At 35.9% G+C, this 12500-nt stretch overlaps 2 protein-coding genes across 2 annotated transcripts in view; both read right to left on the minus strand.

Annotated features, from left to right (window-relative positions):
• The window catches only part of faim2b (Fas apoptotic inhibitory molecule 2b), a 10258-nt gene extending 5260 nt beyond the window's left edge, over positions 1-4998 (minus strand). Inside the window, exons 1-8 of the mRNA XM_046874759.1 lie at positions 4876-4998; positions 3923-3968; positions 3588-3658; positions 3077-3141; positions 2884-2937; positions 2747-2797; positions 992-1031; positions 865-902 (exon numbers count right to left, since the gene is read on the minus strand). Coding sequence (XP_046730715.1) covers positions 865-902; positions 992-1031; positions 2747-2797; positions 2884-2937; positions 3077-3141; positions 3588-3658; positions 3923-3968; positions 4876-4890 — 380 coding nt within the window. The 5' untranslated portion in view covers positions 4891-4998. The remainder of the gene's footprint in view (positions 1-864; positions 903-991; positions 1032-2746; positions 2798-2883; positions 2938-3076; positions 3142-3587; positions 3659-3922; positions 3969-4875) is intronic.
• Positions 4999-6877: 1879 nt separating this feature from the next.
• Positions 6878-12500, minus strand: part of nr1d4b (nuclear receptor subfamily 1, group D, member 4b) — a 10447-nt gene continuing 4824 nt past the window's right edge. The window contains 8 exon segments of the mRNA XM_046875600.1: positions 6878-7174; positions 7468-7678; positions 7909-8094; positions 8184-8360; positions 8363-8607; positions 9931-10075; positions 10192-10280; positions 10599-10904. Coding sequence (XP_046731556.1) covers positions 6978-7174; positions 7468-7678; positions 7909-8094; positions 8184-8360; positions 8363-8607; positions 9931-10075; positions 10192-10280; positions 10599-10904 — 1556 coding nt within the window. The 3' untranslated portion in view covers positions 6878-6977.

A 12500-nucleotide genomic window follows, 5' to 3' on the forward strand; every position in this document is an offset into this window, starting at 1 on the left:
TACCATTTCCCAAGACCTGAAATGGGAATCAAACATAAACTCGATTCTGAAAAAGGCCCAGCAGAGGATGTACTTTCTAAGGCAATTAAGGAAGTACAGTCTGCCACAGGAGCTGTTGATACAGTTCTACACTGCAGTCATTGAATCTGTCCTGTGCTCATCAATCACCATCTGGTTTGGAGCAGCAACAAAACAGGACAGAAACAGACTGCAGAAAACTGTTAAAACAGCTGAAAAAATCATTGGTGCCCCCCTGCCCACTCTCCAGGACTTGTACCATACAAGAACCAGAAACCGGGCAGGAAAAATCATTAATGACCCTTCACACCCTGGACACAACATCTTTCAGCTCCTCCCTTCTGGCAGGCGCTACAGAACTTTGCTCACTAAAACTGCCAGACACAGGAACAGTTTCTTTCCCCAAGCAATCACCCTCACTAACAACTGACCATAATTATATTCCCTGCTCACATCTATGAGTACTGCACAGAACTGTCTATCACACTATCTGTATATGTTGCACACACTATTGCTTCTATATACTGTACAAAGTTTTATAGTAACTCTCTCATCATACCTGGCACACAATACTGTCATTTGCACTACCATGCACTCCCACACTTTATGTACATTACTGGTCTGTATCCCTATTTATTACCCACACTGTCTATACTGTCTCATATTGTCTGTATTGTCTGTATTGTCTTGTATAGTCTGTTTTTGTCTTGTCGTGTCTGTTTTGTCTTGTATAGGTTTTTATTTATGTCTGTACTTTTAAGAGTAACAAACAGCTGGAACCAAATTCCTTGTGTGTGTCAACACACTTGGTCAATAAACCTGATTCTGATTCTGATTCTGATTTACCTGGAAATAAAACCCAGCATGATCGCCATGCACAGAGTCTGAGGAGGGAAGGAAAACAACATTTTTATATTTATATGTATATTTATATTTATATTTATATTTATATTCATATTTTAAAGATACTTACAAAGACACAGAGGAGAACCAGGTTCCAGGGAAATTCCCTCCTGAAACACAGCATATAATAATAATAATAATAATAATAATAATAATAATAATAATAATAATAATAATAATAATAATAATAATAATAATAATAATAATAATAATAATAATCGTATATATATTTAAAAAATATTATATTTAATATATTTAAACATTTCAATATAAATGGTAATAATTTCATTCATTTGTATTTGTTTTTTCATAAACATTTACATTGGATAACAGATTAAGGAGTCAAATTGTAAATTCTGCATCTAACCAACTTTAATCAGATATAGAAACAAGTTATGGTGGAAAACTCAATATTTATGGTTCTGATGAGAGATCAGTTTCTTCTCTTCATGTGGTAGTGTTTCTCTCGGCTGCACTGCTTCAGTACGTGTATGTGGATGTTGGATTTTTTGTCCAATCAGATTTCAGCCTCTATGTGCTGCCATGTGAATCTAATCTGCTCAGAGCCTTCAGAATCAGTACTGCTGGACTTTTACCATAGAGAATATTACCAACAGCTCTGTTTCTTTATCCAATCAGATTTCAGATTCTCCTCACAGAGCAGATCACTGGCCCAGAATAGCATCAGCATTGTACCGTCCTCTGATTGGTTGGTTACCAGGAAACCGTTACAGCCGAGTTCGTCCAACCCTGAAGCTAGCTAGCGTGTCTCAGGGAAAGGGTTTGTTCTCCACTTCCAGACTAGTGAATACGAGCGGTACCACTGGATTACAGCCTCTGGGGGGCGCTGCACATTATTAGTCTGCATCTCTGGGGAGTAGGTTGTATTTTATTTAAATTGTAATGTTTTTGTCATGTTATCAGACAAATATTGATTCTGAACTGCTAAAATATATTCACGTTTCATTTCTATTTTATTGTTTCTTCAGAAGATACTAAAATGGTTACTGTAATGTGCGGGTGCACTTATTTTTGTGAGATACTATAGATATGAATAGATTTTTATACATTTGCTATTAATTAAGAAGAATTAAGTTCATTTATTTAATTTTAGTTTTGTTTGTTAATATAAAGTGTAAGTAAATAAATGTAGAAAGATGGAATTCATCTCCATGGCAACGCTCAGTGCGCTGCTGATGGCGCCGTCTGGTGGACAGGTGCAAAATCACATGCTGCTAAAACTAATTTTTATATAAACTTTAAATTATATATTTAATTATTTATATAATTAATATAATGAATTTAAATTAACATTCATGTATCAATGAATTAACTAAATAAATGTTAAATCTTTTTACATCATAAAACATTTTTTTTTTAAGTTTTCACCTCCTAATTTTTTCCTTTGTCCTGAACAAACTTATTATACACATTGTAATTATTGTATGCGTACAGCGTACAAGAGTTGTAATGTGTTTGTAAAAAAAAAAAACATGCAAATCAGGCAGCAGGTAATGATATACATCCTCTTTTATACATCAGCACAGAATTGTTTAATATTTAAGAATTTTAGTTTTGGGTTTGTTTCAGAATGCACCAAATCTCACTGATTAAATATACTCATTACAATAAATAAAACAACTTAATCTAAACTTGAATTGATTTTATCTAATTATTTATTTATATTATTGTATTTATTTATAAAATTTGATATTATAAAATTTTGTACATTCTCATTTATTGTATATCGAAATTCGGTGCCCTGTAAAAGTATTTTTATTAATATTGTTTTTGTTGTTGTTGTTGTTGTTGTTGTTGTTGTTACCTTAAATCTCCACAGCATGCCAACATCAAATAAGTGAAAAGAAACAGGAGGCTGCAAGACAAAATCTGATAAATATATAAATATGTAGAAAAGTTGATGTAAAATATTATGATGATGTAATTTAAGTTGTTTATTACCTGGATGTGGAGTAAAGTGCCGGATGAGTCTGAATATAAAACCTCACTGGGTCACTAAAACACACAACACACACAACTTCACTTCAACATAACACAAAGACAAATCGACTGATGATGTCACATGGCAGCAGAGGATCAAAAGACAAAAATAAAATGTAATAAAAAGTATGAAAAAGAGAAAAGTTTTACTCACTAAAACGTGAAAAGAGACACAACAATCAGAGTAAGAAACAGCTGCATCATCAAAATCATATAAACCTGAACAAGGGGAAAACACCAACATGACTAATGATACATAAAGATTTATTTCAAAACATACATTTATTTCAATTATTTTTATCAGGTCCCTTATTAAATATGAAAGTTTCCAAACAGCTGAAATCAATCGATCAACCAATAAATCAAATCATTACCTTCAGAAGCCCAAAAAACCCATCAGTAAATGTTTACTTTCATATATATTATTCAATGTGTATTTAAAAATTAGATTTTTATAAAAAAAAATTCATTAAATCTATAAAATTATGCTTATTTATTTAACATTTTATTTAAGATATAAAAATTGTGAATATTGAGGGACATATGAAGATGGTTATTTTTGATTGATGTATTTGTTTTTAAATATTAGTAAATAAAAAATATTTTTGTACAAATATTATTAAAATATTTTTTTCCAGTCTAAATATATAAAGAATTCTCTGTACCTTTCGGATGAAAACACGTCTGATGTTTATATCGTCCCATAAAAACGCCCCATCGCTGTAACCCGGACATCCTGAAGAAACGTATATTTTGTTTTACAAAAACAATTTTTTTTAAAATCACAATTATTTTAATTCATGGACTTCTTTATAAGGAAAATTAAATAAGGCAATTAAAAAATATTTATAGAGCAAATATAAAAATGAATGAAAGTTTATATAATGATTTTGATCTCACACACAGACTTTTATACTTTTTCAGTAATTACTAATCAAAAGTACTTTTTAACATTTTTTTACAATATTAATGTCTCTTAACAAAACTTCAAGTTTGTTACCTGCATTGGCCTCTTCGTAGCTTGGAGGCAAATTTTCAGGTGACACCTATAAAACAGACATACAAATAAATAAATTATAGGTTCTAATCTCCATTATTACATACTAAAGTTATTTATGAGACGTAAAGTTCTAACACTGTGTAAGTTTAAAATTCTAATAGCTTATTATATTTGAATTAAATGTAAAAATAAAATGTTATAAATAAAAGTTTTAGCCATTTATTAAAGGCAAACTGTGTATAAAGTTCCAAGACTGTATAGGTGTAAAGTTTTATTTAAGTATAATGTTTTACCATTTACAGTGTTAAGTTCTAACAACGTGTGAAGGTTCTAGTAGTAAGTGTAAAGTTCTAACATTAATAATAATTTAAGTGGAATTCTTTTACTTCGTGCTATAAAGTTTTAACAAGGTATAATTCTACATTTTTAACATTTGTTTAATATTTTATAGTTTAATATTTCTTGTAATGAAATCAATTCCAGAAAAACACTTCTGATTTAATTAATTTCACTGACATTTGGTTCCACTTAAAAATATTTCCTTTTACTATAAGAATATTTCAGACTTTCCTAGACTTTTATTAACCTGGTTTTTGTTTCTGTTCACACGTCAAATCATTTAAATTTCAAATCTTATTTTAAGAATTTTGAATTACTCGCATATTAATAAAATATATTCATAACAAAACAAGATTGTTTCCATAAAGCAAACCAGAAAATAAACATACATTTGATTGTTTTTCTCAACATCAGCTTGTTCTGAATGTTACACCTGCTTGTAGTTCTGTTAGCAATAAAATAAGCATTTTTTAAAAGCATCAGTTACAATTAGTTCTTTTTAATCCTTCACAATTTACTATTGTTGCAAATCATCTTAAAATGTTTGACATTGTAATATATTTTGATTAAATAAATATGTTTTAAAGGATTTACATAAACAAAAAAATCCTGACCTTCTTCTGTGTCATGTTTCCTTTTTCTTGTGAATTTCTTCGTTTTCTTAAAAAACAATTACAATTTATTTTATTCCAGGTTTTATTTATCCATGATCCAGCATGTGTCCCTTCGCTCTGTACTGCCAGATTAACTCAGATTTTCATACAATCCTACTACAATAATCCCTGGAGAACATCTCACCCTATTCCCAGCAGTAGTGGTATATTCCACCTGCATCAACAACTGACAAGCATGTACCACCTTAGACAAAAAAGGGGAAGGTTTATATTAATCATCTGACTTTATTCCTTAAGAAGTATTGAAGTACATGGGAAGGATCAGATAAGCACAGAAGAGAGGAGAGAATGAGTTCATCTGAAGAAAAATCCAGAAAAGTCCTCGTTTCTTGTTCATGAACAAGAGTGTGTCAAATACAAAAACATCTAACGTTCAATTTCTAGGGTTAGCAGTTCATACATACAATCTTCAGAAAGTTCTACAAGGGTTCTTTGCATAATTGGTAGATTGGAAGATTTATTACAATATTTTAATTAAGAATTATTTCTTTTAAATAATTTTTTCTTATATTTTTCCCTCATTGGTTTTGAAGATTGCGGCTTCTGAAAGAAGAAACTGTGAGAGAAGGAAGAGAAAACTGCTCAGGCATTTCTTATTTCTTTTTTATTTATAACTCTGTGGAAGATTATAACCGGAAAACAAAATATTTGACAAAATATTCAGGCAGTTTGAGTAACATGAAAATTAAAATAATACAGATTTCCTACGAGAACCACACGAGAATAGATTTCATCTACTGAAGACACTTTTCCCTTTTATAGATTTAAGATCAATGTAAATATCGCATAGCAAAGTCGTCTAATTCCAACACACACACACACACACACACACACACACACACACACACACACACACACACCTCAATACACAGTTCCTGATAAAATACACTTTGAGGTCATACAATCGTAATTCACTGATAAGATCAAAGCAAAACACTTCCAGAAACGAAGTTAATCAGAAAACAGTGATGTGATCTTTTGAGATCTGTAGTGATAAATATACATTTATATTTTTATTAAAGTCATAACAATATATAAACAGACTCAGTGAAAGAAAAATAATATGAATTTCACTATTAAGTACATCTTTTTTTTTGTTTAAATTATGCTAGCGAACGGCTAGTTTCTATAATATTTCAGCACAATGCGGTGTGCCAGAGCCTGACTAGCGTAGCTAATGTTGATCAATAATGATCATTTGCACAAAGAGGGAAAAACAACAGTCCAAAATGTCCTTTATAAGTAACAGGAAGGTCCCCAGGGTCCTAAAGCACACCATCGTGTTTAAGATCTATGTACACTTTGAGGCAGGTACATGTGTGAAGCAGCATCAAAAGAAAACTAGCTTAAATTTGTATAATTTTAAAGTTTAGGGAAAACTGTTCAGAAGATTTGCATATGTTTGCTGATCGACTTAAACATTTTTTCAGTTTAAGCTGTTTACGTTGGATGAATATTTTCTGGCACTTTTTCAGACGTCGATCCAAAAATAACATTTTAAACAGATTTGGACAAATGTGTGAGTTCCCTGATAAAAAGAGTGTACATCATTTAATTCTATTTTTGTTTGTTTATCAATTCCTAGAAATGGCTAAGAACATGCTAGCTAGCATAATGTAACCTAGCAGCTCAGCTTACGGTTTAACATTAGCAGAACGTTCGTCTACATTAAACATTGTGTAGCATAAAACGTTTGTGAAGCACGGCAAAAAACGCGAGAGAAACTATTGTAATGCTTATGTTAACCTAGTTCTAGTCACATATTGGGTTAGCGTGTAGCTTGAAGACATTAGCTTGTGATTTTAAGTAAACAAATGAGACCTTGAATTTTTTTTTGCAAATTCGGAAGCAAGACACTGCTGAGGTTCTTTTACGTTACGATTCTGATTAAGAAGAAGAGCAGGCAGTTGGGTTTATAAAACATGCACGTAATACGATTCGGACTATTCATACATTTTAATACATTCTTTCCCTTTTCAAGGCAACAGTGTCATTTAGCACTTAAAAAAATTGTAAAAGTAAAATCCCTTCTTTCTTTTTATTTAGGAGTCGATGCGAAAGGCGGAAAGTTTCTCGGAGTGCAAACAGTTTAATGTTCGAAGATCTGGAAGACGTAAAAGTAATTTTGGGAAAATCTCTGCGTTGTTCGGTCGCTTTTGCACGAAGAGAGAACGCAGCGAGTTGATTAAATCGTCCTGTAACTTCTCCACAGCGGCCATGTTGGAAATCCCAGAGTGATCTACAAAAGAAAAACGATTCAAATATTATGATTGTTTGAAAAAAAAAACACTATGATACATGTAGCAATTCATAACTACGACAATGTTGCTTTAAGCTAGCATGTATGACTAGCAATGCTGGCGATTAGCATATAAAATGAAGTAATTATAATTTTTTTATAATCAGGTAATTATAATTGTAAAATATTTTTATATTTAGTTAATATTTTTTTTAATATAAATCTATTAGCTGTATATGTTCCCTAAGACAAGCAAGTTAAATATATAGCAAACTGATATAAACACAATGCACCTGCAGAGACCAGCACTACGGCCATGAAGAGGGACAACTCATCTGACTCCAATCCCAGGATGCTCAGCTTCTCACTGAAATCGAACATGGCGTCCAGCAGCGTGCCCATACCCAGTGCCCTGAGAGATGCCATAGGATACGTCTGTCCGTTTAAAAACCTCACCGTTCGCTGTTTGACATTGAAGAGGGACGAAAATCTCACCATCAGAACCTGTGTGACGAACAGATTAGCACAGAATATTAGCTGAGCATGAACAATGTTGTGTGGTTGTTTGTGTATGATGTTGTTTCAGAGTCATGAGGTTTGTTTGGGAGTTATTTGGACGTGATAAGGTTGTTTGGATGATGTTATGAAGTTATGAGGTGTTTATCAGGTTGAGGTTGTTGTGTGATGTTATGAGGTTGTTTTGAAGTGGTTATGGAGCTGTGAAGTTGTTTGACCTGGAAGGTTCCTGATTTGAGCAATCGGATCTGATCGTCTTGGTTAAGCGTGTCGAATCCCGGGATGCTGCGAGAGAATTCCACCACGTCTTTAATTGCAGGACTGAAACAGTGAGAGAAATCATCCCAGACCTGCTGAGTGGAGCGACCAGACGTGGAGACAGGACAGGAATTTAAAGGACACGCCTAGAGAGAGAGAAAGAAAGAGAGAAAGAGAGAGAGCATAAATATACAAGATATAAGATAATTTGATGTACCTGAAGAAGTTCACACACCAGAACTTTAGCTCCAGCACTCAGACTCCAGGAACAGGGTGCCTTTGTCTTGATGTCACTTCCTGTGAGCTTTGGTGTGTGGTCGGTGTGTGTGGGCATGAAGGTGCCCTGAGTGGGGCAGGATGATGGAGTCGATCTGCTGTGAGGAGAAACGGAGCAAAACGGAGACCCATGATTCAGTGAGGACTGATGTTCTCATTGAGCATCTCCTCCTTCTTCACTACCACAGATGAGTGAGACGAGGCACTGACGACCTCCTCTGACACTGACAGAAGGCACAGAGGACTGGCTGTGGTTTTCATGGACAGGTCTTCTGAGGGTGTTCCTGAGTCAACATCCATGGTAGTGTTGGTGTTCATGTAGCTCTGCATTTCATCTAGGAGGCGCTGCTTTTCACGTTTTGGGATGCGACCAAAACGCACACCTGAAAAAGCAAAGGAATTAAAATATAGTTTTTAGGTGTTTTTTAAAAGAAAAATTATGAATCATTGTATTGATTATTTACTGATTGTTTTGCTAATGAATTGATGTATTTTGTGCACATATGTATACAGGTATAAACCAAAAAAACACTAGAAGTGTGTGTGTGTGTTTTAAAGATAAACAAATGATACAGAACTGCTTAATCATTTGGAAACAGCGTAAATCACACCTGGTGTTCCTGCCCTTCTTCTGTAGGTCAGAAGGTCAAACTTAAGGAGTAATGATGTCATCGAAAAAAACTGAGTATCAAGAGTCTCGTGTGAGGAAGCTGTTCTGGTGTTTTTGATAAACTGATAAAAAATGCTGTGGTAGAACATTCTGACTCGAACTGGCAAAAGGTTTTATAAAACCTGATGTTTTATAATCTGTATGTGGTTCTTCCACAAACTCTTAGCACAAAGTTGGAGTCTACACAACTCTATAGGACATCTTTAGATGCTTGAACTAGGAGATCCAAACTTGTTCCACCATGACAATGACCTATTGAACACCTTTGGGGTGAAAGTGAACTGCACTGACTGCACCTCTGAGCTCATCTCCTCACCTCCTCATCTCCTCACCTCCTCACCTCCTCACCCCTCACCTCTGACCTCACCTCCTCACCCCTTCACTTCCTCACCTCCTCACCACTTCACCTCCTCCCCGCTCACCTCCTTACCCCTCACCTCTGACCTCACCTCCTCACCTCCTCACCTCACCTCCTCACCTCCTCACCCGCTCACCTCCTCACCCCTCACCTCTGACCTCACCTCCTCACCTCCTCACCCCTCACCTCTGACCTCACCTCTTCACCCCTTCACTTCCTCACCTCCTCACCACTTCACCTCCTCCCCGCTCACCTCCTTACCCCTCACCTCTGACCTCACCTCCTCACCTCCTCACCCACTCACCTCACCCCTCACCTCCTCACCCCTTACCTCCTCACCCCTTCACTTACCTCCTCACCACTTCACCTCCTCCCCGCTCACCTCCTTACCCCTCACCTCTGACCTCACCTCCTCACCCGTTCACCTCCTCACCCCTCACCCCTTCACCTCCTCACCCCTCACCACCTCACCTCCCCACCCCTTCACTTCCTCACCTCCTCACCCCTTACCTCCTCACCCCTTACCTCCTCACCCCCTCACCCCACCTACATCAGCACCTGACTTTACTAACACTATTGTAGCTGAATGAGCATAGAATGAGCACATCATTAGCATCTGTTAGATGTTCTTCACACTGAGCTTCCTAATGCACTTTGGTTTAATATAAAGGTTCTGACCGTCTCTGGACATGCCGACTGAGAGACACTTCTTGAAGCGACAGTGCTGGCAGCGGTTACGGTTCATTCTGATGATCAGACACTTTTCCTTCTTCACGCACATCTTGTAGCTGATGTTCTGCTGGATGCTGCGTCTGAAGAAACCCTGACGAGAGACAAAAACTCATGAGCACATTATACACATACTCAAACACACATCAGCGTCATCACAGTTGGAGAGGGGCTATGTGTGTGTGTGTGTGTGTGTGTGTGTGTGTGTACCTTGCATCCCTCACATGCGTGAACTCCGTAGTGAAACCCCGAGGCGACGTCTCCACACACTTTACACAGCAACACCATGCCACCCGCCTCTGCTCCACAAACAAAATCAAATCAGTCCCAATGAATTACACTTTTAAAAAATGTGTATTTTTAATTTCTCTTTATTATTAATTAATTCATAATTATTTTACACACTTTGCACATTTATTAGTATTTTAAAAACAATGCAAAAAGTTCACTTAATTCTTTAAATCTTAACTTATTTTATTTAGAATTTATTTTATCTTATTTACATTCAATTATATTTAAAAAATCTTGATTTTCTTCACATTATTTATTTATTCAAAGCGTCTCAATCTGGTTGAGTTTTTCAGTGTGAAAAGAAGCGTCTCGAGGATTAGACTCACTGGTAAAAGCAGTGCATGACCTCGTTCCTGTGAGCAGTTTGGTTCTCTGGCCTGATGATGTAATGTTTGTGCTGCTCAGTTCGGGGAACTGGAAGATGGGTTTAGATGAAGAGGAAGTGCCTGTGGTGAGTTTTGGGTCACTGCTTTGTTTTGACTTTGTTTCTCCTGCGTTTCTGTGTTGAAGGTCGCAAGAGCTTTCCTCTGGAGAAGAAGGCTGGGACTGAGAGGAAGGGGAGAGAGTCTGATATCCGCTAGACGGACTGTCGGGACTCGAGCTGGAACAGGCGTACAAGATTACTCCTGCTCCTAAACACACACACACACACACACACACACACACACACACACACACACAATAATAAAACTAAACACCAATATCCCGTGTTTTCTAAAGTATTTTCAATGTTCTTGGTTTTAATGATGTCACATGGTTTGAAGTTTAATGCTGATATAGCAGTTTTACATCCCTCAGACTTCCTGTGGTGTGGTTTCTGACTCTGTATCACACACTGCTATCTACAAACATGGACAATACATCAGTCAGCCTTACAGGAGGTGTGGCCTAAAGTCTGGAGGCGGGGCTTACAGGTTAGTCTAAGTGAAGGGGGCAGGTATATAAATGATAATATAACTGCTACATCCAAAATAGTAAATATATAACTAAGTGTTGATACTCACACTACAATAGTAACAAATACACTGAGCTGTCTGGAAAGAAAGAAAGAAAGAAAGAAAGAAAGAAAGAAAGAAAGAAAGAAAGAAAGAAAGAAAGAAAGAAAGAAAGAAAGAAAGAAAGAAAGAAAGAAAGAAAGAAAATAAGGTCAAAAATAAATAAAAAAATAGAAATATATCAGTGCCAGAAAGAAAGAAAAACAAGGAAATAACTGTAGGTGCAAAAAAATGTTTTACAATTTATTATTTATTGTTATCATCATTTTCATAATAATTATATTCTTCTTCTTCTTCTTTTTTCGGCTTCTCATATTAGGGGTCTCCACAGCAGATCATCTGTCTCCACACCCCCCTGTCCTCTACATCTGCCTCTTTCACACCAACTACCTGCATGTCTTCCCTCACCACATCCATTAACCTCCTCCTTGTTCTTCCTCTTTTCCTCCTTCCTGGTGTCTCCATCCTCAGCATTCTCCTACTGATATACCCCATGTCCCTCCTCTGCACATGTCCAAACCATCTCAATCTCACCTCCCTCACCTTGTCTACAAAACGTCCTACATGCACTGTCCCTCTAATAAACTCATTTCTAATCCTGTCCATCGTCGTCACTCCCAACGAACATCTCAACATCTTCAGCTCTGCTACCTCCAGCTCCTCCTCCTGTCTTTTACATCATAATTATTATTATATCATATTAAAAAAATATTGCCCTAATTTTATAGTAATTTGTGAAAATAAATAAAAGAGTGGAAAATAAAAAAGAAATACAAAAAGAACACAAAATAAGTTGAAAAACACAGAAGAAATATACAAAATAAACAAATAAATAACTACACAGTGAGGTAATAGATACAGAAAAATAAATCTATATAGATTATTATACATAAGATATAAATATATCATTATTTTGTAAAAAAAAGTTTTCTCTACATTTTATGAGACTTGTTCAATTCATTCTTGCAACAAAAATTGTGTGTGTGTGTGTGTGTGTGTGTGTGTGTGTGTGTGTATTGTTCATGGCTCCAGAGGAATGTTCCCGTATTCCTAGAAAGCGCGGTGGGCGTGGCCTGCACGGAAAACACGGCGTTGTAGATTCGCTTTACTCCTGGCTCACGTGTCTAAGCCCCGCCCCCATGTCCGGCTACTCCCGCTATCCCCCCACGGGTCACGTGTACACGTCTCTCTCCGCCTGAAATCTGATCCCCTAGTCACGTGTCCGAGCACTGA

The sequence above is a fragment of the Silurus meridionalis genome, chromosome 19 (genome assembly GCF_014805685.1).
Source record: "Silurus meridionalis isolate SWU-2019-XX chromosome 19, ASM1480568v1, whole genome shotgun sequence".
Classification (NCBI taxonomy): domain Eukaryota; kingdom Metazoa; phylum Chordata; class Actinopteri; order Siluriformes; family Siluridae; genus Silurus; species Silurus meridionalis.